We start from the raw sequence: 27,140 nt of genomic DNA on the forward strand, positions 1-27,140 counted from the left end.
AAGGAAAGTCTCACAATCTTAAACACGATATCACTTTATATTTAAATTCCGAAAAAGCACAATCTGATCTCTCCAGGTCCAAAGAAAATTTAAAGTTTATTTATAATCCACTATTAAGAACATCTAAAATTATCTCCGGTTTGCAGGCAGTAATAAGCAATCACAGTTCGGTTATAAACTTTTGATCTCACCGGACCTCCAGGACACCAGCGTTTTGCTGTGTAGGTACTCCCCTTCTGTCTGGATTTAGCTACCAGACGTTCTTTGCAATAACGGGTTACCTTCCCTACTTGTCGTCCCACCGAGCTCCGTCCAGACGTGAGAATATAAACCGCTGTAGTTGTCTGTATCACCGCGGCTCCTGCTCCTGGCTCACTCCTCTCATAAAACAATGACCGAAATCACTCGTTAGCCGCCGACGCGTTTCTACCCTCCAAACGGGTCTTTGTCAAGGCAACTTGGGGTAGGAAGATGGGTCCCCGATTCCATCAACCTGCACCAAGTTGCATGTGTGCATTGTGCCCCTGCCTGCGGTGCCACTCAACGTTGTAGTATCAAAATGCACCACATCTGTTGCGATATATATCAAGGTCAGCATTCCCATTTGAGAAAAGTATAAAAATGCCTATAACTTTATTTTAAATATGTAGCCAACATGGCTGAACTTTTGCAAACAGTATAAAGTTTTCATGATGAAGCACATGAAATTGCTTTGAAAAAATATGTTCTTTTTATTTCAAGACATGTGGCCGACATGGCTAGATGTCAGCAAATATTAAATTTTCATGATGCACCACATGTGCATTATTACATGTATAAAATGAAAAACAAAATGCTATATATATTGCAACAGATGTGGTGCATTTTGATACAACGTTGAGTTGCACCGCAGGCAGGGGCACAATGCACACATGCAACTTGGTGCAGGTTGATGGGTCCCCGGTTCCATCAACCTGCACCAAGTTGCATGTGTGCATTGTGCCCCTGCCTGCGGTGCCACCCAACGCCGTATTATCAAAATGCAGCACATCTTTTGCAATATATAAGTGCTGTATGATATACTGTGCAGTATGATATACATTGTTTTTAGAGTGGCAGCGCTTTCAGGGGCATAATTCACACATGCAGGTAGGACCGGCTTCAGGCTCCCCGGCACCATTAACCGGACCCAAGCTGTAAGTGTGCATTGTCCACCTGAAAGCGGTGCTACTAAAATGCTGTATATCATAGTGCAACAGATCTATCACAGTATATAACAGGGCACCAGGAATGTTATATATACCAACAGATGTGGTGCATTCTGATACTGCGGTGTTGAGTGGCACCGCAGCCAGGGGCTCAATGCACACATGCAGCTAGGGGCAGGAAGATGGGTCCCCGGTACCATCAACCAGTCCCTAGCAGCATGTGTGCATTGTCCGCCTGGAAGCGTTGACACTCACCGTAGTATCAGACTGCACCACATCTGTTGGTATGTATAACAAGGGCACCAGTAATTGAAAATCACCCTACATTTGAAAGAGACTTGTCTCCTCCTCCTCGTCCACTTGTCCCCCCCTGTGACATCAAGGAGGTCATAATTGTGGAGGAGATGTGTGGCTGGCTTGGGAAGGGTAGCAGGTTTGAGGAGGAGATTGGAAAGTGGGGGAAGCGTGCGTGGATGGGGTTGGGGGTTGACGAAAACGGGAAGGGTGGATGGTTTGATGAGGAAGGGTTTGAGGAGGATGGAAAGTGGAGGAAGGGTAGTTGGATTGGGCCTGTGGTTGCGGATACCCGGAATGATAGCTGGGATGGGGAGTAGTAAATGTAGGGTAGGCGGGTGGTGGTGAACAAAATGACAATGGGAATTGAGGAGCAGGTGCTTTAGGTTCAGGGCCATGGACTCTCCACTCCGGTGTCGGATGCCCTGATAGTGTTTCGTACAACACCTGTGACACCAGGCGCTGGCACTCGACCTGCTGCTGCCCAGAAACCTTCCGCATTGTTTTGCTGACATATGCAGCAAAGTCGTCAAACTCGTCCGGTTTACGCAGCAGTTGTGAACATGCCTCCGCTAGGAGAGGGTCCTCTACAAATTTTGTTTTCCGCGGCTTCCTCTTCCTAGTAGGTTGCGGCGGAGAGGTAGGTTCCTCAGGGGAGATGTTGATGAGGGCAGGGGTCTGGCTGAGGTCTTCTTCATGTGTCTGTAGGGTAAAGAGAAACCTATTTAGTGGATAGTCTAACTATTTTTTTTTTCAGCGCCAATTTCCTCCTTTGGACCACCTGCAGCAACTATACGCGGCACTGCAAGGGCAAAAGAGGTCAGGGAAAAATATAATGCATTCTTCAATGGGGAGGGAGCTGTGGCATGGCAGGAGGAATGTATTAGGTAAAACTATTTAAAAGGCAACTTATCCCTTCGGCCTCGTCCACATCCAGACTTCCCTCCTCGAACTCTGCCATCACCACCATGGACTCCTTAGCAGACCTTTTCTCGAGGAGGAAGTTGAGATCCTTAAAGTACCACAGCTGTGGCACATACACGTTGTCTGCGACGGCCCCTGACCTCTTGGACTCCTCCACCTTGCGATTTTCCTTCACAAAGACTGTCCGTAGATTGGCGATCTTCTTATGGACCCAGGCCACCAAGGCAGCAGAGAAGGTGGGCTTGGAGTAGTCCACCATCCGTGTATAAGCAGCCTCCCTCTTTTGCTTATTGCTGTAGTCCGGTGAGGACGTCAGCCACAGACACTCCTCCTCACGGTACAGGCTGATGAAGCCAGAAAAAAACTCACGGTTCTCATAGGACATCTACAGAATGCAAAAAAAGGAAAATTAAAAAACATGAAAAAAGTAAACTATTCTGGTTAAAGTTTGTTTTCCAGTTACTGGTGTGAGTTATCTGAAATATGTAGTGAGAATACATTGGTGTGCAGGGTGCAGCAGCATAACGGTGGGATGTGGGTTGCAGTGGTGCAGTGTAATGGAGTTTAGGGCGTGGCCACATGGGGCTTGCAGTGGCGCAGCATTTTGGGCAGGGGGGGCTGTATAATCCTGGGTAGAGCAGCAGAAACGGTGGCCATTGGTGTTAAATAAGAATAATAAGCATTGGTGGTCAGTGGCACAGTATACAGTATAATGGCGTTTAGGGCGCGGCCACATGGGGCTTGCAGTGGCGCAGCATTTTGGGCAGCGTGCTTCCAACCTCCTCTCCAGTCATGTGCGCAGTGAGGGGAAGAGGAGTGGCCAGGAAGTCGTCTCCTGTCTTCACATATCGCACATCGCGATGTGATTAATCGAAAGTGGTAAAAAACAGCATGCGATCATGGCCCAATTCGATAAATATTAAGTGCAGCACATAATATCTTGAGACGCGAGATTCGACCGGCGTGCCCGCGCATCGCGTCGAAAGGTACCTTAAATGTGCATACAATCCCCTGATTTCTCTCACAGATGTGGTCGAAATCGAAGGATAGTACCAATAATTTCACAAGTGTATGGGCACCATTAGATTTTATACTGTGAGGTAATTGGCCCACTCTTAAAAGAACGGAAAAAAAAATTCTATGACATTTTAAATGTTTGTTCCAGTTTAACAATAAAGTTTTCTTATTGTGTGATGGCTACACTGCTGCTGTAATTGCTTTTGTTACTTAGGAGTTCATCACTGAAATATGTAAGGATATCACAACATCTCCACTGAATTCTGACGTCCTGCTGGCTGGTTTAGGACTTGTTATTAATATGTCGGTCACCAATAACTACCATGTCAAGATGGTAGACTATATCCCCAGCTTTCTCCGTATACTGGTGGAAGGAAATGAAATTACACAGGTAATTATACTATATACGTGCTAGTTCAAACAGACTCCTTTCTACTGACCTGTATTTGATGTATATTAAAAGCAAGATGGCTTAAGAATGTTGCTGGTCAATACAGCAGGAAGTCTCAGTAGTTCTGTAGAAAACTATGATATTTAATATGGGGTGCAGGTTATCAAAGAGGAGAAGTGAAGGTGTTGCCCGTAGTAACCAATCAGATTCTAGCGGATTATCTAGTGCATTCTATAAAATAAGTAGAATCTGGTTGCTATGGGCAACACCCCCACGTCTTTATATTTGATAAATCTCCCTCTAAAATAGAGTGAAAATGTCTGATCAGCTACTAGGTGTAATGTCATTGGCTATTTTTTTTTATACTTGTATCATTTGTGTACTGTTATAAAGGGATATGAATGATTGGGTAGGTGAGTTTTCATGTCCATATAGGGGGGTATTCAATTGCAGTTTCAAACTTTTTTAGGACGGAAACTGTTCCGTCCTACTCAATCCTTTCCGACAAGGCGGCAATTCTGACTTGTTGGAGAACACGTGGATCGGCGGAATAGCCACTGATCCACGTGTTTTGTCGGAAACACGGCCAAATCAGACAGGTTTTAGCCCCGTTTCCGACAATGTCAATCTGACTTTAAAAAAAAGTTGAATTGGTATTGTCGGGAACAGCCAAATCTGAATACTGCATTGTGGGATTGTTTCCCTCGGAAAGGATCCGATAAGCATTGAATACCCCCCAAAAAATCTGAATTTGAGGGTACGTTACTCCTATTGTACAAGTATTATTGAATGATGAAGTGATGACATTACTACTCGCAATTTGTGTCAATATTTTTTTATATTTTATACTTTGCAATGATATGTCCTATTTTATAATTATCATTATAGAGTTTTGTGACTTTTTATATTCACATTGTGTTCAGATTGTAACCTTTTTAAACGCAATATACACTCGCTCCAAAATTCAGACATGGACATTTTTTCGTACTGATAAATTTCTCGAACGTCCTAAGTGGATGCTGGGGACTCCGTAAGGACCATGGGGAATAGCGGCTCCGCAGGAGACTGGGCACAAAAGTAAAGCTCTAGAACTACCTGGTGTGCACTGGCTCCTCCCCCTATGACCCTCCTCCAAGCCTCAGTTAGATTTTTGTGCCCGAACGAGAAGGGTGCACACTAGGTGGCTCTCCTGAGCTGCTTAGTGAAAAGTTTAGTTTTAGGTTTTTTATTTTCAGTGAGACCTGCTGGCAACAGGCTCACTGCATCGAGGGACTAAGGGGAGAAGAAGCGAACTCACCTGCGTGCAGAGTGGATTGGGCTTCTTAGGCTACTGGACATTAGCTCCAGAGGGACGATCACAGGCCCAGCCATGGATGGGTCCCAGAGCCGCGCCGCCGGCCCCCTTACAGAGCCAGAAGACAGAAGAGGTCCGGAAAATCGGCGGCAGAAGACGTCCTGTCTTCAACAAGGTAGCGCACAGCACTGCAGCTGTGCGCCATTGCTCTCAGCACACTTCACCCTCCGGTCACTGAGGGTGCAGGGCGCTGGGGGGGGCGCCCTGAGACGCAATAAAAACACCTTGGATGGCAAAAAATGCATCACATATAGCTCCTGGGCTATATGGATGCATTTAACCCCTGCCAGAATACATAGAAAAACGGGAGATAGGCTCCGCCCCCTTCTCGGCGGCCTTATCTCCTCAGCACACTGGCGCCATTTTCCCTCACAGCTCCGTTGGAGGGAAGCTCCCTGGCTCTCCCCTGCAGTCACTACACTACAGAAAGGGTTAAAAAAGAGAGGGGGGGCACTAATTACGCGCAGTATTAAAGATACAGCAGCTATAAGGGGAAAAACACTTATATAAGGTTATCCCTGTATATATATGGCGCTCTGGTGTGTGCTGGCAAACTCTCCCTCTGTCTCCCCAAAGGGCTAGTGGGGTCCTGTCCTCTATCAGAGCATTCCCTGTGTGTGTGCTGTATGTCGGTACGTTTGTGTCGACATGTATGAGGAGAAAAATGATGTGGACACGGAGCAGATTGCCTGTAATAGTGATGTCACCCCCTAGGGGGTCGACACCTGAGTGGATGAACTGTTGGAAGGAATTACGTGACAGTGTCAGCTCTGTATAAAAGACAGTGGTTGACATGAGACAGCCGGCTACTCAGCTTGTGCCTGTCCAGACGTCTCATAGGCCGTCAGGGGCTCTAAAGCGCCCGTTACCTCAGATGGCAGATATAGACGCCGACACGGATACTGACTCCAGTGTCGACGGTGAAGAGACAAATGTGACTTCCAGTAGGGCCACACGTTACTTGATGGAGGCAATGAAAAATGTTTTACACATTTCTGATAATACGAGTACCACCAAAAGGGGTATTATGTTCGGTGAGGAAAAACTACCTGTAGTTTTCCTGAATCTGAGAAATTAAATGAGGTGTGTGATGATGCGTGGGTTTCCCCCGATAACAACTGATAATTTCTAAAATGTTATTGGCATTATATCCTTTCCCGCCAGAGGTTAGGGTGCGTTGGGAAACACCCCCTAGGGTGGATAAAGCGCTCACACGCTTGTAAGGGCTCTACCCTCTCCTGAGATGGCCGCCCTTAAGGATCCTGCTGATAGAAAGCAGGAGGGTATCCTAAAATGTATTTACACACATACTGGTGTTATACTGCGACCAGCAATCGCCTCAGCCTGGATGTGCAGTGCTGGGTTGGCGTGGTCGGATTCCCTGACTGAAAATATTGATACCCTAGATAGGGACAGTATATTTTTGCCTATAGAGCATTTAAAAGATGCATTTCTATATATGCGTGATGCACAGCGGAATATTTGCCGACTGGCATCAAGTCTAAGTGCGTTGTCCATTTCTACCAGTAGAGGGTTATGGACACGACAGTGGTCAGGTGATGCGGATTTCAAACGGCATTTGGAAGTATTGCCTTATTAAGGGGAGGAGTTATTTGGGGTCGGTCTTTCAGACCTGGTGGCCACGGCAACAGCTGGGAAATCCACGTTTGTACCCCAGGTCGCCTCTCAACATGAGAAGACGCTGTATTATCAGGCGCAGTCTTTTCGTGGACAAGCGGGCAAAAGGTTCCTCATTTCTGCACCGTGACAGAGGGAGAGGAAAAAGGCTGCAGAAATCAGCCAGTTCCCAGGAACAGAAGCCCTCTCCCGCCTCTGCCAAGCCCTCAGTATGACGCTGGGGCTTTACAAGCAGAATCAGGCACGGTGGGGGGCCCGTCTCAATGAATTTCAGCGCGCAGTGGGCTCACTCGCAAGTAGACCCCTGGATCCTTCAGGTGATATCTCAGGGGTACAAATTGGAATTCGAGACGTCTCCCCCTCGCCGTTTCCTAAAGTCGGCTTTACCGATGTCTCCTTCTGACAGGGAGACAGTTTTGGAAGCCATTCACAAGCTGTATTCCCAGCAGGTGATAATCAAGGTACCCCTCCTGCAACAGGGAACGGGGTATTATTCCACACTGTTGTGGTACCGAAGCTGGACGGCTCGGTGAGACCGATTCTAAATCTAAAATCTTTGAACACTTACATACAGAGGTTCAAATTCAAGATTGAGTCACTCAGAGCAGTGATTGCGAACCTGGAAGAAGGGGACTACATGATGTCTCGGGACATCAAGGATGCTTACCTTCATGTCCAAATTTACCCTTCTCACCAAGGGTACCTCAGGTTTATGGTACAGAACTGTCACTATCAGTTCAGACGCTGCCGTATGGATGGTCCACGGCACCCCGGGTCTTTACCAAGGTAATGGCCGAAATGATGATATTCCTTCGAAGGAAGGGAATTTTAGTTATCCCTTACTTGGACGATTACCTGATAAGGCTAAGATCCAGGGAACAGTTGGAGGTCGGTGTAGCACTATCTCAGGTAGTGTTGCGGCAGCACGATTGGATTCTCAATATTCCAAAATCGCAGCTGGTTCCGACGACTCGTCTTCTGTTCCTAGGGATGATCCTGGACACAGTCCAGAAAAAGGTGTTTTACCCGGAGGAGAAAGCCAGGGAGTTATCCGAGCTAGTCAGGAACCTCCTAAAACCGAGCCAAGTCTCAGTGCATCAATGCACAAGGGTTCTGGGTAAAATGGTGGCTTCCTACGAAGCAATCCCATTCGGCAGATTCCACGCAAGAACTTTCCAGTGGGACCTGCTGGACAAATGGTCCGGGTCGCATCTTCAGATGCATCAGCGGATAACCCTGTCACCAAGAACAAGGGTGTCCCTCCTGTGTTGGTTGCAGAGTGCTCATCTTCTAGAGGGCCGCAGATTCGGCATTCAGGACTGGGTCCTGGTGACCACGGATGCCAGCCTGCGAGGCTGGGGAGCAGTCACACAGGGAAGGAATTTCCAGGGCTTATGGTCAAGCCTGGAGACATCACTTCACATAAATATCCTGAAGCTAAGGGCCATTTACAATGCTCTAAGCTTAGCAAGACCTCTGCTTCAAGGTCAGCCGGTGTTGATCCAGTCGGACAACATCACGGCAGTCACCCACGTAAACAGACAGGGTGGCACAAGAAGCAGGAGGGCAATGGCAGAAGCTGCAAGGATTCTTCGCTGGGCGGAAAATCATGTGATAGCACTGTCAGCAATTCCGGGAGTGGACAACTGGGAAGCAGACTTCCTCAGCAGACACGACCTCCACCCGGGAGAGTGGGGACTTCACCCAGAAGTCTTCCACATGATTATAAACCGTTGGGAAAAACTCGACAGGTATTGCGCCAGGTCAAGGGACCCTCAGGCAATAGCTGTAGACGCTCTGGTAACACCGTGGGTGTACCAGTCAGTGTATGTGTTCCCTCATCTGCCTCTCATACCCAAGGTACTGAGATTGATAAGATGGAGAGGAGTAAGCACTATATTCGTGGCTCCGGATTGGCCAAGAAGGACTTGGTAACCGGAACTTCAAGAGATGCTCATGGAGGATCCGTGGCCTCTACCTCTAAGAAGGGACCTGCTCCAGCAAGGACCCTTTCTGTTCCAAGACTTACCGCGGCTGCGTTTGACGGCATGGCGGTTGAACGCCGGATCCTGAAGGAAAAAAGCCATTCCGGATGAAGTCATCCCTATCCTGATCAAAGCCAGGAAGGATGTAACCGCAAAACATTATCACCGCATTTGGCGAAAATATGTTGCGTGGTGCGAGGCCAGTAAGGCCGGACGGAGGAAATTCAACTGGGTCGATTCCTACATTTCCTGCAAATAGGAGTGTCTATGGGCCTGAAATTGGGGTCCATTAAGGTTCAAATTTCGGCCCTGTCAATTTTCTTCCAAAAAGAACTAGCTTCAGTCCCTGAAGTTCAGACGTTGTAAAAGGGGTACTGCATATACAGCCTCCTTTTGTGCCTCCAGTGGCACCTTGGGATCTCAATGTAGTTTTTGGGTTCCAAAAGTCACATTGGTTTGAACCACTTAAATCTGTGGAGTTAAAATATCTCACATGGAAAGTGGTCATGCTGTTGGCCCTGGCCTGGGCTAGGCGCGTGTCAGAATTGGCGGCTTTATCCTGTAAAAGCCCTTATCTGATTTTCCATTCGGACAGGGCGGAATTGAGGACTCGTCCTCAGTTTCTCCCTAAGGTGGTTTCAGCGTTTCACCTGAACCAACCTATTGTGGTGCCTGCGGCTACTAGGGACTTGGAGGACTCCAAGTTGCTAGACGTTGTCAGGGCCCTGAAAATATATGTTTCCAGGACGGCTGGAGTCAGAAAATCTGACTCGCTGTTTATCCTGTATGCACCCAACAAGCTGGGTGCTCCTGCTTCTAAGCAGACTATTGCTCGTTGGATTTGTAGTACAATTCAGCTTGCACATTCTGTGGCAGGCCTGCCACAGCCAAAAATCTGTAAATGCCCACTCCACAAGGAAGGTGAGCTCATCTTGGGCGGCTGCCCGAGGGGTCTCGGCTTTACAACTTTGCCGAGCAGCTACTTGGTCAGGAGCAAATACGTTTGTAAAATTCTACAAAATTGATACCCTGGCTGAGGAGGACCTGGAGTTCTCTCATTTGGTGCTGCAGAGTCATCCGCACTCTCCCACCCGTTTGGGAGCTTTGGTATAATCCCCATGGTCCTTACGGAGTCCCCAGCATCCACTTAGGACGTTAGAGAAAATAAGAATTTACTTACCGATAATTCTATTTCTCGTAGTCCGTAGTGGATGCTGGGCGCCCATCCCAAGTGCGGATTGTCTGCAATACTGGTACATAGTTATTGTTACCAAAAAATCGGGTTATTGCTGTAGTGAGCCATCTTTTCTAGAGGCTCCTCTGTTATCATGCTGTTAACTGGGTTTAGATCACGAGTTGTACGGTGTGATTGGTGTGGCTGGTATGAGTCTTACCCGGGATTCAAAATCCTTCCTTATTGTGTACGCTCGTCCGGGCACAGTATCCTAACTGAGGCTTGGAGGAGGGTCATAGGGGGAGGAGCCAGTGCACACCAGGTAGTTCTAGAGCTTTACTTTTGTGCCCAGTCTCCTGCGGAGCCGCTATTCCCCATGGTCCTTACGGAGTCCCCAGCATCCACTACGGACTACGAGAAATAGAATTATCGGTAAGTAAATTCTTATTATTTGGTAACTTGTATGACGTAAAATATAACTTAACAGTTGACATCTAGCCTTTCAGAAATGTTGGTGAAATAGATATATTTAGTTTACAAATATTCTATGACCAGTTACTGAACACTTAAAACATCCTTACAATCCACCTATACTAATGATGCCTAGCAATCTACTCTAGTATGGAATAAAATATCTCTTACTGTGTTCTCTAATCTTTATAAAAATACCCAGCCTGTTCCTGTTATGTCATATAGTCATGGAACAATTTTATGTCTTCGAATAGCAGTATAATTTTAGAACTCAGACAGAATAAATTACCCCCTATATATTCAGTAGGGATGATTTTACTCATTGGAATAGTTATTCTGTTATATTGCATATAATGGTAATAGTGAGACTTGAACACTTTAGGATATGAAAGAATGGGTGTGATACACTTTACTGACATCGGCATCCCGACAATGAGAATGCCAACGGGATGGGAAAATGATTTTACCACTACCATAACCCGCCTGGGGTGGCGGCTGGAGCTAAGACTTCAGGGGTGGCGGCTAAGGTTAACACCCCCCCTTGTATTTAACCCCAACCCCACCCCGGGGCCTAACCTTAACAGAGACCCCAATACTTACCTTCGGGATGATGGCAGCCAGTGTTTCTACGCTGGGATTCTGGCGTCGGTCACATGACTACCAGCATCCCGACTGCCGGGATTACCAAATCCCTTTACATATTATGATTAAACTGAAGCATACAAGAGAATTACTATGTGTAATTTCAGATAGCGGACACTATCATTTTGGGCTCTTGTAGAATTGGATTTATTCAGATTATGGTTTTCTTTGTAGAATATGCATTTTTAAGCATTACATTTGCAAAAAAGAAGTGTTTGCATCTGTATGCAGATTTGGTACCTTATGCTTAATGACTTCCTACTCTGAGAGGCAGAGCAGGTGGGTAAGCTTAGGACAAGTACTGTAATGGCATGTTCACATGAATGCTACAGAGGTAGATCTGGACACATAGGCATATGTGCCTGCCAGGAATCATCTATATAATAATATTATAAATACAGACATGTAGTTACAAACACGAGCCTGATAAGATGCTTTGCAGGTACAGCATACACAGGCGACCGAACAGCAGTCCCAAGTTACCAGTACAGTTGAAGGCTCAGGTTATATCCCCCTTTTTTATTCACACTTATTTGGAGCTAGTGGTGGATGGAATAGGGGCAGTAGCCTGATTGTGAAAGGTGGGGAAATAAGATATAGCTGGTTTATGTACTAAGCTTTGTAGAGAGCTCAAGTGGGCAGAGAGAAAGTACCAACCAACCAGCCAGCTCCTGTCATTTTTCAAACACAGCCTTTAACATAGCAGTTAGGAGCTGTTTAACTGGTACTTTCTCTGCCCACTTTAGATCTTTCCAAGGCTTAGTACATAGATCCCGTATTTCTGTGTGTCCTCCCCTCATGGCAGTTTGTGACTGTTGGATCCCTGTGGAGATGGTGCCTAGAAGTACAATCCAGGGCACCAGCATACAATGACCTTTGTAAGCCAAACATGAAAAGATTGACAATATTATATCTCGCATTCACTAATTGTTTAAACCAGACTTCTTGTTTTCTCATCTCTGATTAAACACTCCACCTGGCAACATTTAAGAATAACTTATGGAAATGATAGATTACAGAACAATAAATATAAATACCCACGGCATACAATAACATCAACACATAGGAACAACAATTAAAAATAAACTGTAGTTTGGGGTACACAGAAAGGTGTGCTGGATCACAAATGCCTTTATGCCTTAATTGCACTCCTTGGTTTGACACCAGAGGCAGGATGTAATGAAGTCCGAGTTAGCCGGAGGTGTGGGTTCCCAGCCGAATTTGGCTTTTTTTAAAAAGCGACAATCACGTACAAAGAAAAAAACCATGCCTGGTAAATGATTGCCGTTTAAAAAAATAAATAAAAAATGTCAGTCCGGCTGGGAACCCGCAACTTTGGCTAATTCAGACTTCATTACATTTGGCCCCTTGCTCTCTCTCCCACTGATTATGGGGCTAATTCAGTAAGGATAGCAAATTCTACTAATCAGCAGAATTTGCTATCCTTTTCCTAGCATGCTGGATGCCGCCCATCGCTGGGCAAGGCCGCCCAGCATGCTGACCGGAGCCTCCTTCCCCCCCTCCTTCCCCTTACAACAAGCAGAAATTGCTTATTAGCAGAAATACTGGAAGCTTCCTGCCGGCACAGCTTGGCTGCGCCAGCAGGAGATCCGCCGCCTTCTCTCTGATCACGGCGGCTGCGTGTAACGTCATGCAGCCGCCGTGATCACGCCCACGACACGCCCCCGTTTGTCCGACTCCGCCCACGTTCGCGCCGCCCTTGCAACACTCCGTCTCCTCCCTGCAACCAATCACATTCTACTTATTTATCTAGCACCATCTTGAAAATAATAGCTGGAATCTGGTTGCTAGGGGCAACATCTCCACTTCTATAAACCCGCACCTTAGTAAATATACCCCTAAGGGCCTGTGTACGCTTCTGTTTCCCAATTAAATGGCAACAAATTGTAGTGTGTATAATTACAAAACAAATGACTGATGATGATATAGCAATCAGGATGGAAGGTAATTGTGATTATCACAACTGACAGTATATGTGGTTGTTGCCTGACAGTGCTACTGGTACCATGCCAAAATTTTGGCCAAGAGACATATTGCAGATTATTCAGATTGGGCAGTTTTTAGGGTTTATTCCGACTGCTGTTCTTTTTTTTTTTTTTTTCACCAAGTCATTTCTTTTGTCCAGAAATACACATTAAAGGTTCTTGTGAACATGTCTGCGAACCCGTTAATGACCACTCCTCTACTCGCTAGTAAGGTAAAACATTTCTCATTGTTTGGTACAAAAGCATTTTACTTGTAATAACCATTTTTTCCATTACTGGATCTTTTGAAATTGCTGTATTATGTAGGCAGGACACACTGAAATTACTCCAATAATAGATGTGCGTCATCCATACAGGACAATTTTTGCCAGCCTTCGACCTTGGGGACTATGAACGGTGTATATTTTTAACAAAGAATAAGGGCGCTTTTCTTGTACAACTGTTTTTAGGCAAGGCTGTTAATCTAGGGATCCACCAACACCTTAAAACACCAGAGTTACAAGAAATCAAAGTAGAATATTTGCAGCGCCTCCTCTTAAACCATACAAAATAAAATGTGCATAAACGGAGATTGTTACTATGTGGCTTTGATTTTCTGAGTCTGCTTCACCCCATTACTGGTCCACCCAGTGACACAGCATTGACAGCACGATGTACCGGAACCTCCCTTGCCGGCTGATCGGACCTGAATGCGAGTTTCCCAGGTCACCGCAGATCAGTGGGACTTATACCCCGCTACTCTAGCGTCAACGGAGGGTGCAGATTCTTCCCATCAGTCAGCTCCTTCTTTAGGCGAGTACCAGAAGGCCTATCCATCGGGTCCTCTGGACAGCCAGCATGGCTACCATCAGGAATGGAAAGACTTTCGAAATTCTTTTGCTGTTTAGTGGAGACAATATCATAAACTAAGTACAGACTTACAGATCTCTAATTATAAAGGCACCATAATATCACTCCGCTTGATACTTCCAATATTAGCTATGAATCAGGTGCGAGAGACTACTACAGGTACACCTGAAGATTTATATACCTTTTTCACACTATGCTTACAGACTCGTAGCACTATTATCAAATACCATTCTGGATGTAGGGGCCTGTAGCTACATCCAACAGCTTTAGCAGAAGGAGGCACTACCAATTTTCTACTTTTGTACATATTTTTAGTATCCTTCCCCCACAACTTACAGCAAGATATTAAACCAGTCCAACATACACATCTGGCAGCAGAATGTACTATTGTATTTACATATTTAAAGATTGTGTTAGTCATTAATGTAAGGCACAGTTTATCTTTGCAATAATTAGCATTTAGGAGCTTCCTCCTTTTACAGACCTAAAAGATTACTATATGCAGAAATATAGGTTTGTACGCATATGGGCTGGAGTTTAGTGCTGTAGAAGCAATTGTAGCTATATAAGTGTTTCTCCTGGAGGAAATAGTGTCATGCAGAAGACTTGTGGTCATATGGAATAGTGCCACCATAACTGCATGATTATACAACCTTATTATTTGGGAAGCATTTTTCAGCTGAGTGGTGGTTCACTGCTTAACGAGCACAAATTCAGATGTAATCAAGCATGGCTAGACAAATCCTGGTTGCCATGATGACTATTGACACTAGCAACCCCAGAAAGTTTCCCTGGTTTGTGCCCGCCCCTCTTTTCCTGCTCTGGAAATAGGCTTTGCATGACAAACACAGATCAAGTGCATTGTCTGGGAATTTATTTATTTATTTATTAACAGTTTCTTATATAGCGCAGCATATTCCGTTGCGCTTTACAATTAGAACAACAGTAATAGAACAAAACTGGGTAAAAACAGACAGACAGAGGTAGGAAGGCCCTGCTCGCAAGCTTACAATCTATAGGGAATGATTCAAATTGTTCAAGACATTAAAGGTGCATACACACTGGGCGTTTTTACCCAGCGTGTATGCACAGCGATGATCGCTGGGCTGAAAAGTGCTCAGTGCATACACACTGAGCGCTTTTCCCCCTGCCCAGCGCTGTCAGCAGGGGTGAGCGGCTTTCCATAGCAGGACGCTATGGAAAGCCGCTCACCCTACCGTTCTTCTGCTGGTAATACCAGTAGATGAACGGCGGCCGCCAGTGATGAAGCGGGAGCGTGCATCAGCGCTCACTGCTGGGGCATACCCACTCGGCGGCTTTGAGCTGAAAGCAGCTCAACACACCAAAAGTGAGCTGCTTTCAGCTCAAAATCGCCCAGTGTGTATGGGCCTTTATTTTATATCTCCATCACCCACTCACATTTCCTATTCTGCCTGTGGTACTAGTTCAAGAACACTTTTACTGTTAACGCAGCTGAAAGCTGTTTTCTAAATGATTGCACCCAAATGGGTTGGTAAAATAATTTCCAGCAATCATGTGCAGTTAGATAATGATACTTGCCAATGTGCATAGTACCACACCGTTAAATTCTTCTTCTTTTTTTTTTTTTTTCACCCCAATCCCACGTTTCCATTTATTGTTGGTGCAAATTCAAATTCCACTACTGTATCTGTTTTAGGATGGTATTTTGAGCACATAGAACATAACTATTACAAGCAATAATTCTACATCTCCTCTTTTCACAGGCACAACCATCAATGACCTCTCTCTTCGGCAGCTGCATGAATAGTGATATTCTCATCAGAGCGCTGACATTCACAGCAAATCTATTTGAGAATGTAGGAAGAGAACAACACTGTCACTACAATAATGACTCATTGTATGCTCTTCTGTTTGGAGATCCATCTCTTTTCCAGAGAAATCTGGAACCATTATTACTTCATCCTGACATAGAAGTAAAACAACAAGTCTCTAGACTTTACTTTAACCTTCCAAGACTGAAACAGTTATAACCAACTTCATATTGTGTGTGAATGCATTCTTGTTCTGAATAGATTTTTCTCTAACGTCCTAGTGGATGCTGGGGACTCCGTAAGGACCATGGGGAATAGACTGGCTCTGCAGGAGACATAGGCACTTTAAGAAAGAATTTAGATTCTGGTGTGCTCTGGCTCCTCCCTCTATGTCCCTCCTCCAGACCTCAGTTTGAATCTGTGCCCGGACGAGCTGGGTGCTGTTCAGTGAGCTCTCCTGAGCTTGCTGTAAGAAAGTATTTTGTTAGGTTTTTTATTTTCAGGGAGCTCTGCTGGCAACAGACTCCCTGCATCGTGGGACTGAGGGGAGAGAAGCAGCCCTACTCTCTGCAGATAGGTCCTGCTTCTTAGGCTACTGGACACCATTAGCTCCAGAGGGATCGTACACGGGATCTCACCCTCGTCGTCCGATCCCGGAGCCGCGTCGCCGTCCCCCTCGCAGAGCCGGAAGCCAGAAGCCAGGTGAGCATAAGAAGCAAGAAGACTTCGAAATCGGCGGCAGAAGACTCCAGTCTTCACTGAGGTAGCGCACAGCACTGCAGCTGTGCGCCATTGCTCCCACACACACCCACATACTCCGGTCACTGTAAGGGTGCAGGGTGCAGGGGGGGGGGGGCGCCCTGGGCAGCAATTAGGACCTCTTTGGCAAAAGTTTTGCATATATATACAGTTGGGCACTGTATATATGTATGAGCCCCTGCCAAAAATTGTACATTGAAGCGGGACAGAAGCCCGCCGCTGAGGGGGCGGGGCTTCTTCCTCAGCACTCACCAGCGCCATTTTTTCTCCACAGCTCCGCTGAGAGGAAGCTCCCCAGGCTCTTCCCTGCAGATACACGGTAGAAGAGGGTAAAAAGAGAGGGGGGGCACATAATTAGGCGCAAAAATCAATATAACAGCGGCTACTGGGTTAACATTAAGTTACTGTGTTATTCCTGGATTATATAGCGCTGGGGTGTGTGCTGGCATACTCTCTCTGTCTCTCCAAAGGGCCTTGTGGGGGAACTGTCTTCAAAAAGAGCATTCCCTGTGTGTGTGGTGTGTCGGTACGCTTGTGTCGACATGTTTGACGAGGAAGGCTATGTGGAAATAGAGCGGGAGCAAATGAATGTGGTGTCTCCGCCGACGGCGCCGACACCTGATTGGATGGATATGTGGAAGGTTTTAAATGATAATGTGAATTCCTTGCATAAAAGGTTGGATAAAACTGAAGCCTCAGGACAGTCAGGGTCTCAGCCCGTGCCTGATCCATGTCGCAGAGGCCGTCAGGGTCTCAGAAGCGCCCACTATCCCAAATTGTTGACACAGATACCGACATGGATTCTGACTCCAATGTCGATTACGATGATGCAAAGTTACAGCCTAAATTGGCCAAATCCATCCGTTCTATGATTATAGCAATTAAGGATGTGTTGCACATCACAGAGGAAACCCCAGTCCCTGACAAGAGGGTTCATATGTATGGGGAAAAAAGGCAGGTGGTGACCTTTCCCCCTTCACACGAGCTAAATGAGTTATGTGAAAAGGCTTGGGAATCTCCAGATAAAAAACTGCAGATTTCCAAACGGATGCTTATGGCGTATCCTTTCCCGCCAACGGACAGGTTACGCTGGGAATCCTCCCCTAGGGTGGACAAAGCTTTAACACGCTTATCCAAGAGGGTAGCCCTGCCGTCACAGGATACGGCCACCCTAAAAGATGCTGCGGATAGAAAGCAAGAGGGCACCCTGAAGTCCATTTATACACATTCGGGTACCTTACTGAGGCCAGCGATCGTGTCGGCCTGGGTGTGTAGTGCTGTAGCAGCATGGACGGACACCCTGTCTGAGGAACTTGATACCTTAGACAAGGATACTATATTGACCCTGGGGCATATAAAAGACGCTGTCCTATATATGAGAGATGCTCAAAGAGACATTAGTCTACTGGGCTCTAGAATAAATGCTATGTCGATTTCTGCCAGAAGGGTCCTGTGGACTCGGCAATGGACATGTGATGCCGACTCAAAAAGGCACATGGAGGTTTTACCTTACAAGGGTGAGGAATTGTTTGGGGAGGGTCTCTCGGACATGGTCTCCACAGCTACTGCTGGAAAGTCAAATTTTTTGCCATATGTTTCCTCACAACCTAAGAAAGCACCGTATTACCAAATGCAGTCCTTTCGTTCACAAAAAGGCAAGAAAGTCTGAGGTGCGTCCTTTCTTGCCAGAGGCAGGGGCAGAGGAAGGAAGCTGCACAACGCAGCTAGTTCCCAGGAACAGAAGTCCTCCCCGGCTTCCACTAAATCCACCGCATGACGCTGGGGCTCCACAGACGGAGCTAGGCCCGGTGGGGGCGCGTCTCCGAAATTTCAGCCACAAGTGGGTTCACTACCAGTTGGTTCCCTGGGCGATAGAGATTGTGTCTCAGGGATACAAGCTGGAGTTCGAGGAGATGCCCCCTCACCGATACCTCAAATCGGCCCTGCCAGCTTCCCCCTTGGAGAGGGAAATAGTGTTAACTGCAATTCACAAATTGTATCTTCAACAAGTGGTGGTCAAGGTTCCCCTCCTTCAACAAGGAAAGGGTTATTATTCGACCATGTTTGTGGTACCGAAACCGGACGGTTCGGTCAGACCCATATTAAATTTAAAATCCCTGAACATATACCTGAAAAGGTTCAAGTTCAAGATGGAATCGCTCAGTGCGGTCATCGCAAGCCTGGAAGGGGGGGATTTTATGGTGTCTCTGGACATAAAGGATGCATACCTTCATGTCCCCATTTATCCACCTCATCAGGCGTACCTCAGATTTGTGGTACAGGATTGTCATCACCAATTCCAGACGTTGCCGTTTGGCCTCTCCACGGCACCGAGAATATTTACCAAGGTAATGGCGGAAATGATGGTACTCCTGCGGCAGCAAGGGGTCACAATTATCCCATACTTGGACGATCTCCTCATAAAAGCGAGGTCAAGAGAGCAGTTGCTGAACAGCGTAGCACGCTCTCTGGAAGTGTTACGACAACACGGCTGGATTCTAAATATTCCAAAGTCGCAGTTGATTCCTACGACTCGTCTGCCTTTCCTGGGCATGATTCTGGACACAGACCAGAAGAGGGTCTATCTCCCGATGGAGAAGGCTCAGGAACTCATGACACTAGTCAGAAACCTCTTAAAACCAAAACAGGTGTCGGTGCATCACTGCACGCGAGTCCTGGGAAAGATGGTGGCATCATACGAGGCCATTCCCTTCGGCAGGTTCCATGCGAGGACCTTTCAATGGGATCTACTGGACAAATGGTCCGGATCACATCTTCAGATGCATTGGTTAATCACCCTATCCCCCAGGGCCAGGGTGTCTCTCCTGTGGTGGCTGCAGAGTGATCACCTCCTGGAGGGCCGCAGATTCGGCATTCAGGACTGGGTCCTGGTGACCATGGATGCAAGCCTCCGAGGGTGGGGGGCAGTCACACAGGGAAGAAATTTCCAAGGTCTGTGGTCAAGTCAGGAGACTTGCCTTCACATCAACATCCTGGAACTAAGGGCCATATACAACGCCCTACGTCAAGCGGAGTCCCTGCTTCGCGACCAACCGGTTCTGATTCAGTCAGACAACATCACTGCAGTGGCTCATGTAAACCGCCAAGGCGGCACAAGGAGCAGGGTGGCGATGGTAGAAGCCACCAGGATTCTTCGCTGGGCGGAGAATCACGTAAGCGCACTGTCAGCAGTGTTCATTCCAGGAGTGGACAACTGGGAAGCAGACTTCCTCAGCAGACATGACCTCCACCCGGGAGAGTGGGGACTTCATCAAGAAGTCTTCACGCAGATCGCAAGTCGGTGGGAACTGCCACAGGTGGACATGATGGCATCCCGCCTCAACAAAAAGCTACAGAGGTATTGCGCCAGGTCAAGAGACCCTCAGGCGATAGCTGTGGACGCACTGGTGACGCCGTGGGTGTTCCAGTCGGTCTATGTATTACCTCCTCTTCCTCTCATACCCAAGGTGCTGAGAATCATAAGAAAAAGAGGAGTGAGAACAATACTCATTGTTCCGGATTGGCCAAGAAGGACTTGGTATCCAGATCTGCAAGAAATGCTCACAGAGGAGCCGTGGCCTCTGCCTATAAGACAGGACTTGTTGCAACAGGGGCCCTGTCTGTTCCAAGACTTACCGCGTCTGCGTTTGACGGCATGGCGGTTGAACGTCGGATCCTAGCAGAAAAAGGCATTCCGGATGAGGTCATTCCTACGCTGATAAAGGCTAGGAAGGACGTGACGGCTCAACATTATCACCGTATATGGCGAAAATATGTTGCTTGGTGTGAGGCCAGGAATGCCCCTATGGAGGAATTCCAGCTGGGCCGTTTTCTTCACTTCCTACAGTCGGGAGTAACTTTGGGCCTAAAATTGGGTTCCATTAAGGTCCAGATTTCGGCCCTATCCATTTTCTTTCAAAAAGAACTGGCTTCTCTGCCTGAAGTTCAGACGTTTGTAAAGGGAGTGCTGCATATTCAGCCCCCTTTTGTGCCTCCAGTGGCACCTTGGGATCTTAACGTGGTGTTGAGTTTCCTGAAATCACACTGGTGTGAACCACTCAAAACGGTGGAATTGAAATATCTCACGTGGAAGGTGGTCATGCTACTAGCCTTGGCTTCGGCTAGGCGTGTGTCAGAATTGGCGGCTTTGTCACATAAAAGCCCTCATCTGGTTTTCCATGCGGATAGAGCAGAATTGCGGACCCGCTCACAATTTCTGCCGAAAGTGGTTTCATCCTTTCATATAAACCAACCTATTGTGGTGCCTGTGCCTACTACCGACTTGGAGGATTCCGAGTTACTTGATGTAGTCAGGGCTTTGAAGGTTTATGTAGCCAGAACGGCTAGGGTCAGGAAAACAGAATCTTTGTTTATCCTGTATGCTTCCAACAAGCTTGGGGCGCCTGCTTCAAAGCAGACTATTGCTCGCTGGATCTGTAACACGATTCAGCAGGCTCATTCTGCGGCTGGATTGCCGCTGCCTAAATCGGTTAAGGCCCATTCCACAAGGAAGGTGGGCTCTTCTTGGGCGGCTGCCCGAGGGGTCTCGGCATTACAGCTTTGCCGAGCGGCTACTTGGTCAGGGTCAAACACCTTTGCAAAGTTCTACAAGTTTGATACCCTGGCTGAGGAGGACCTCCTGTTTGCTCAATCGGTGCTGCAGAGTCATCCGCACTCTCCCGCCCGTTTGGGAGCTTTGGTATAATCCCCATGGTCCTTACGGAGTCCCCAGCATCCACTAGGACGTTAGAGAAAATAAGATTTTACTTACCGGTAAATCTATTTCTCGTAGTCCGTAGTGGATGCTGGGTGCCCGTCCCAAGTGCGGACTTCTTCTGCAATGCTTGTATATAGTTATTGCTTAAATAAGGGTTATGTTATAGTTGCATCAGGGTTGATCTGATGCTCTGTTGTTGTTCATACTGTTAACTGGGTAAAGTTATCACAAATTATACGGTGTGATTGGTGTGGCTGGTATGAGTCTTGCCCTGGATTTCCAAAATCCTTTCCTTGTACTGTCAGCTCTTCCGGGCACAGTTTCTCTAACTGAGGTCTGGAGGAGGGACATAGAGGGAGGAGCCAGAGCACACCAGAATCTAAATTCTTTCTTAAAGTGCCCATGTCTCCTGCGGAGCCAGTCTATTCCCCATGGTCCTTACGGAGTCCCCAGCATCCACTACGGACTACGAGAAAATAGGATTTTGGTACTTATCAGATAAATCCTTTTCTTTGAATCCATAGGGGGCACTTGGGATATGGACGGTTCCACTGGAACTAGGCACTGAACAGTTAAACTTTGACTATATCTCCCCTCCATATCCCAGAGTACCTCAGTGTTTTTTTACTGAGCCGAACTGGAGCTATAGAGGTTGACAATGGAGACATACATATAACAAAAAAAATGGACAACAATAAAGTTGACAAACAAAAAATGACAACTAACAGTTGACACCAACCCGACAGAATTTCTAATTTGAAACAGTCGGTAAGAGTGTGTTACCATAATATTCCCTGCACTTACCACAACCAGGTAACAACTGCTCTGGGTGGGCGTCCAGTGCCCCCTATGGATTCAAAGAAAAGGATTTATCTGGTAAGTACCAAAATCCTATTTCTCTGACGTCCTAGTGGATGCTGGGGACTCCGTAAGGACCATGGGGAATAGCGGCTCCGCAGGAGACTGGGCACAAAAGTAAAGCTTTAGAACTACCTGGTGTGCACTGGCTCCTCCCCCCATGACCCTCCTCCAAGCCTCAGTTAGATTTTTGTGCCCGAACGAGAATGGTGCACACTAGGTGGCTCTCCTGAGCTGCTTAGTGAAAAGTTTAGTTTTAGGTTTTTTATGTTCAGTGAGACCTGCTGGCAACAGGCTCACTGCATCGAGGGACTAAGGGGAGAAGAAGCGAACTCACCTGCGCGCAGAGTGGATTGGGCTTCTTAGGCTACTGGACATTAGCTCCAGAGGGACTGATCACAGGCCCAGCCATGGATAGGTCCCAGAGCCGCGCCGCCGGCCCCCTTACAGAGCCAGAAGACAGAAGAGGTCCGGAAAATCGGCGGCAGAAGACGTCCTGTCTTCAACAAGGTAGCGCACAGCACTGCAGCTGTGCGCCATTGCTCTCAGCACACTTCACACTCCGGTCACTGAGGGTGCAGGGCGCTGGGGGGGGGGGCGCCCTGAGACGCAATAAAAACACCTTGGATGGCAAAAAATGCATCACATATAGCTCCTGGGCTATATGGATGAATTTAACCCCTGCCAGAATACACAGAAAAACGGGAGATAAGGCAGCCGAGAAGGGGGCGGAGGCAGCCGAGAAGGGGGCGGAGCCTATCTCCTCAGCACACTGGCGCCATTTTCCCTCACAGCTCCGTTGGAGGGAAGCTCCCTGGCTCTCCCCTGCAGTCACTACACTACAGAAAGGGTTAAAAAAGAGAGGGGGGCACTAATTACGCGCAGTATTAAAAATACAGCAGCTATAAGGGGAAAAACACTTATATAAGGTTATCCCTGTATATATATATAGCGCTCTGGTGTGTGCTGGCAAACTCTCCCTCTGTCTCCCCAAAGGGCTAGTGGGGTCCTGTCCTCTATCAGAGCATTCCCTGTGTGTGTGCTGTGTGTCGGTACGTTTGTGTCGACATGTATGAGGAGAAAAATGATGTGGAGACGGAGCAGATTGCCTGTAATAGTGATGTCACCCCCTAGGGGGTCGACACCTGAGTGGATGAACTGTTGGAAGGAATTACGTGACAGTGTCAGCTCTGTATAAAAGACAGTGGTTGACATGAGACAGCCGGCTACTCAGCTTGTGCCTGTCCAGACGTCTCATAGGCCGTCAGGGGCTCTAAAGCGCCCGTTACCTCAGATGGCAGATATAGACGCCGACACGGATACTGACTCCAGTGTCGACGGTGAAGAGACAAATGTGACTTCCAGTAGGGCCACACGTTACATGATTGAGGCAATGAAAAATGTTTTACACATTTCTGATAATACGAGTACCACCAAAAAGGGGTATTATGTTCGGTGAGGAAAAACTACCTGTAGTTTTCCTGAATCTGAGAAATTAAATGAGGTGTGTGATGATGCGTGGGTTTCCCCCGATAACAACTGATAATTTCTAAAATGTTATTGGCATTATATCCTTTCCCGCCAGAGGTTAGGGTGCGTTGGGAAACACCCCCTAGGGTGGATAAAGCGCTCACACGCTTGTAAGAACAAGGGCTCTACCCTCTCCTGAGATGGCCGCCCTTAAGGATCCTGCTGATAGAAAGCAGGAGGGTATCCTAAAATGTATTTACACACATACTGGTGTTATACTGCGACCAGCAATCGCCTCAGCCTTGATGTGCAGTGCTGGGTTGGCGTGGTCGGATTCCCTGACTGAAAATATTGATACCCTAGATAGGGACAGTATATTATTGCCTATAGAGCATTTAAAAGATGCATTTCTATATATGCGTGATGCACAGCGGAATATTTGCCGACTGGCATCAAGTCTAAGTGCGTTGTCCATTTCTGCCAGTAGAGGGTTATGGACACGACAGTGGTCAGGTGATGCGGATTCCAAACGGCATTTGGAAGTATTGCCTTATTAAGGGGAGGAGTTATTTGGGGTCGGTCTTTCAGACCTGGTGGCCACGGCAACAGCTGGGAAATCCACGTTTGTACCCCAGGTCGCCTCTCAACATAAGAAGACGCCGTATTATCAGGCGCAGTCTTTTCATGGGCAAGCGGGCAAAAGGTTCCTCATTTCTGCCCCGTGACAGAGGGAGAGGAAAAAGGCTGCAGAAATCAGCCAGTTCCCAGGAACAGAAGCCCTCTCCCGCCTCTGCCAAGCCCTCAGTATGACGCTGGGGCTTTACAAGCAGAATCAGGCACGGTGGAGGCCCGTCTCAATGAATTTCAGCGCGCAGTGGGCTCACTCGCAAGTAGACCCCTGGATCCTTCAGGTGATATCTCAGGGGTACAAATTGGAATTCGAGACGTCTCCCCCTCGCCGTTTCCTAAAGTCGGCTTTACCGATGTCTCCTTCTGACAGGGAGGCAGTTTTGGAAGCCATTCACAAGCTGTATTCCCAGCAGGTGATAATCAAGGTACCCCTCCTGCAACAGGGAACGGGGTATTATTCCACACTGTTGTGGTACCGAAGCCGGACGGCTCGGTGAGACCGATTCTAAATCTAAAATCTTGAACACTTACATACGGAGGTTCAAATTCAAGATTGAGTCACTCAGAGCAGTGATTGCGAACCTGGAAGAAGGGGACTACATGATGTCTCGGGACATCAAGGATGCTTACCTTCATGTCCCAATTTACCCTTCTCACCAAGGGTACCTCAGGTTTATGGTACAGAACTGTCACTATCAGTTTCAGACGCTGCCGTATGGATGGTCCACGGCACCCCGGGTCTTTACCAAGGTAATGGCCGAAATGATGATATTCCTTCGAAGGAAGGGAATTTTAGTTATCCCTTACTTGGACGATTCCCTGATAAGGGTAAGATCCAGGGAACAGTTGGAGGTCGGTGTAGCACTATCTCAGGTAGTGTTGCGGCAGCACGATTGGATTCTCAATATTCCAAAATCGCAGCTGATTCCGACGACTCGTCGTCTGTTCCTAGGGATGATCCTGGACACAGTCCAGAAAAAGGTGTTTCTCCCGGAGGAGAAAGTCAGGGAGTTATCCGAGCTAGTCAGGAACCTCCTATAACCGAGCCAAGTCTCAGTACATCAATGAAAGGGTTCTGGGAAAAATGGTGGCTTCCTACGAAGCAATCCCATTCGGCAGATTCCACGCAAGAACTTTCCAGTGGGACCTGCTGGACAAATGGTCCGGGTCGCATCTTCAGATGCATCAGCAGATAACCCTGTCACCAAGCACAAGGGTGTCTCTCCTGTGGTGGTTGCAGAGTGCTCATCTTCTAGAGGGCCGCAGATTCGACATTCAGGACTGGGTCCTGGTGACCACGGATGCCAGCCTGCGAGGCTGGGGAGCAGTCACACAGGAAAGGAATTTCCAGAGCTTATGGTCAAGCCTGGAGACATCACTTCACATAAATATCCTGAAGCTAAGGGCCATTTACAATGCTCTAAGCTCAGCAAGACCTCTGCTTCAAGGTCACCCGGAGTTGATCCATTCGGACAACATCACGGCAGTCACCCACGTAAACAGACAGGGTGACACAAGAATCAGGAGGGCAATGGCAGAAGCTGCAAGGATTCTTCGCTGGGCGGAAAATCATGTGATAGCACTGTCAGCAAGTGGGGACTTCACCCAGAAGTCTTCCACATGTTTATAAAACTCGACAAGTATTGCGCCGGGTCAAGGGACCCTCCGGCAATAGCTGTAGACGCTCTGGTAACACAGTGGGTGTACTAGTCAGTGTATGTGTTCCCTCCTCTGCCTCTCATACCCAAGGTACTGAGAATTATAAGATGGAGAGGAGTAAGCACTATATTCGGGCTCCGGATTGGCCAAGAAGGACTTGGTAACCGGAACTTCAAGAGATGCTCACGGAGGATCCGTGGCCTCTACCTCTAAGAAGGGACCTGCTCCAGCAAGGACCCTGTCTGTTCCAAGACTTACCGCGACTGCGTTTGACGGCATGGCGGTTGAACGCCGGATCCTGAAGGAGAAACGCATTCCGGATGAAGTCATTCCTATCCTGATCAAAGCCAGGAAAGATATAACCGCAAAACATTATCACCGCATTTGGCGAAAATATGTTGCGTGGTGCGAGGCCAGTAAGGCCCCGACGGAGGAATTTTCAACTAGGTCGATTCCTACATTTCCTGCAAACAGGGCCTGAAATGGGGGTCCATTAAGGTTCAAATTTCGGCCCTGTCAATTTTCTTCCAAAAAGAACTAGCTTCAGTCCCTGAAGTTCAGACGTTTGTGAAAGGGGTACTGTATATACAGCCTCCTTTTGTGCCTCCAGTGGCACCTTGGGATCTAAATGTAGTTTTTGGGTTCCAAAAGTCACATTGGTTTGAACCACTTAAATATGTGGAGTTAAAATATCTCACATGGAAAGTGGTCATGCTGTTGGCCCTGGCCTGGGCCAGGTGCGTGTCAGAATTGGCGGCTTTATCCTGTAAAAGCCCTCATCTGATTTTCCATTCGGACAGGGCGGAATTGAGGACTTGTCCTCAGTTTCTCCCTAAGTTGGTTTTCAGCGTTTCACCTGAATCAACCTATTGTGGTGCCTGCGGCTACTAGGGACTTGGAGGACTCCAAGTTGCTAGACGTTGTCAGGGCCCTGGAAATATAGGTTTCCAGGACGGCTGGAGTCAGAAAATCTGACTCGTTGTTTATTCTGTATGCACCCAACAAGCTGGGTGCTCCTGCTTCTAAGCAGACTATTGCTCGTTGGATTTGTAGTACAATTCAGCTTGCACATTCTGTGGCAGGCCTGCCACAGACAAAATCTGTAAAAGCCCATTCCACAAGGAAGGTGGGCTCATCTTGGGCGGCTGCCCGAGGGGTCTCAGTTTTACAACTTTGCCGAGCAGCTACTTGGTCACGAGCAAATACGTTTGTAAAATTCTACAAATTTGATACCCTGGCTGAGGAGGACCTGGAGTTCTCTCATTTGGTGCTGCAGAGTCATCCGCACTCTCCCGCCCGTTTGGGAGCTTTGGTATAATCCC

The 27,140-nt window shown here is 47.4% G+C and overlaps 1 protein-coding gene across 2 annotated transcripts in view; it reads left to right on the forward strand.

Annotated features, from left to right (window-relative positions):
- ARMC10 (armadillo repeat containing 10) overlaps positions 1–16,031 on the forward strand; it is an 87,177-nt gene extending 71,146 nt beyond the window's left edge. Inside the window, exons 4-6 of one of the 2 annotated variants that reach the window (XM_063927001.1) lie at positions 3,637–3,813; positions 13,224–13,295; positions 15,678–16,031. In XM_063927001.1, coding sequence (XP_063783071.1) covers positions 3,637–3,813; positions 13,224–13,295; positions 15,678–15,944 — 516 coding nt within the window. In that variant the 3' untranslated portion in view covers positions 15,945–16,031. The remainder of the gene's footprint in view (positions 1–3,636; positions 3,814–13,223; positions 13,296–15,677) is intronic. The other variant, XM_063927002.1, reaches the window with a different exon arrangement.
- The last annotated feature ends 11,109 nt before the right edge of the window (positions 16,032–27,140 follow it).

This window comes from Pseudophryne corroboree, chromosome 6 (genome assembly GCF_028390025.1).
Source record: "Pseudophryne corroboree isolate aPseCor3 chromosome 6, aPseCor3.hap2, whole genome shotgun sequence".
Taxonomy (NCBI): Eukaryota; Metazoa; Chordata; class Amphibia; order Anura; family Myobatrachidae; genus Pseudophryne; species Pseudophryne corroboree.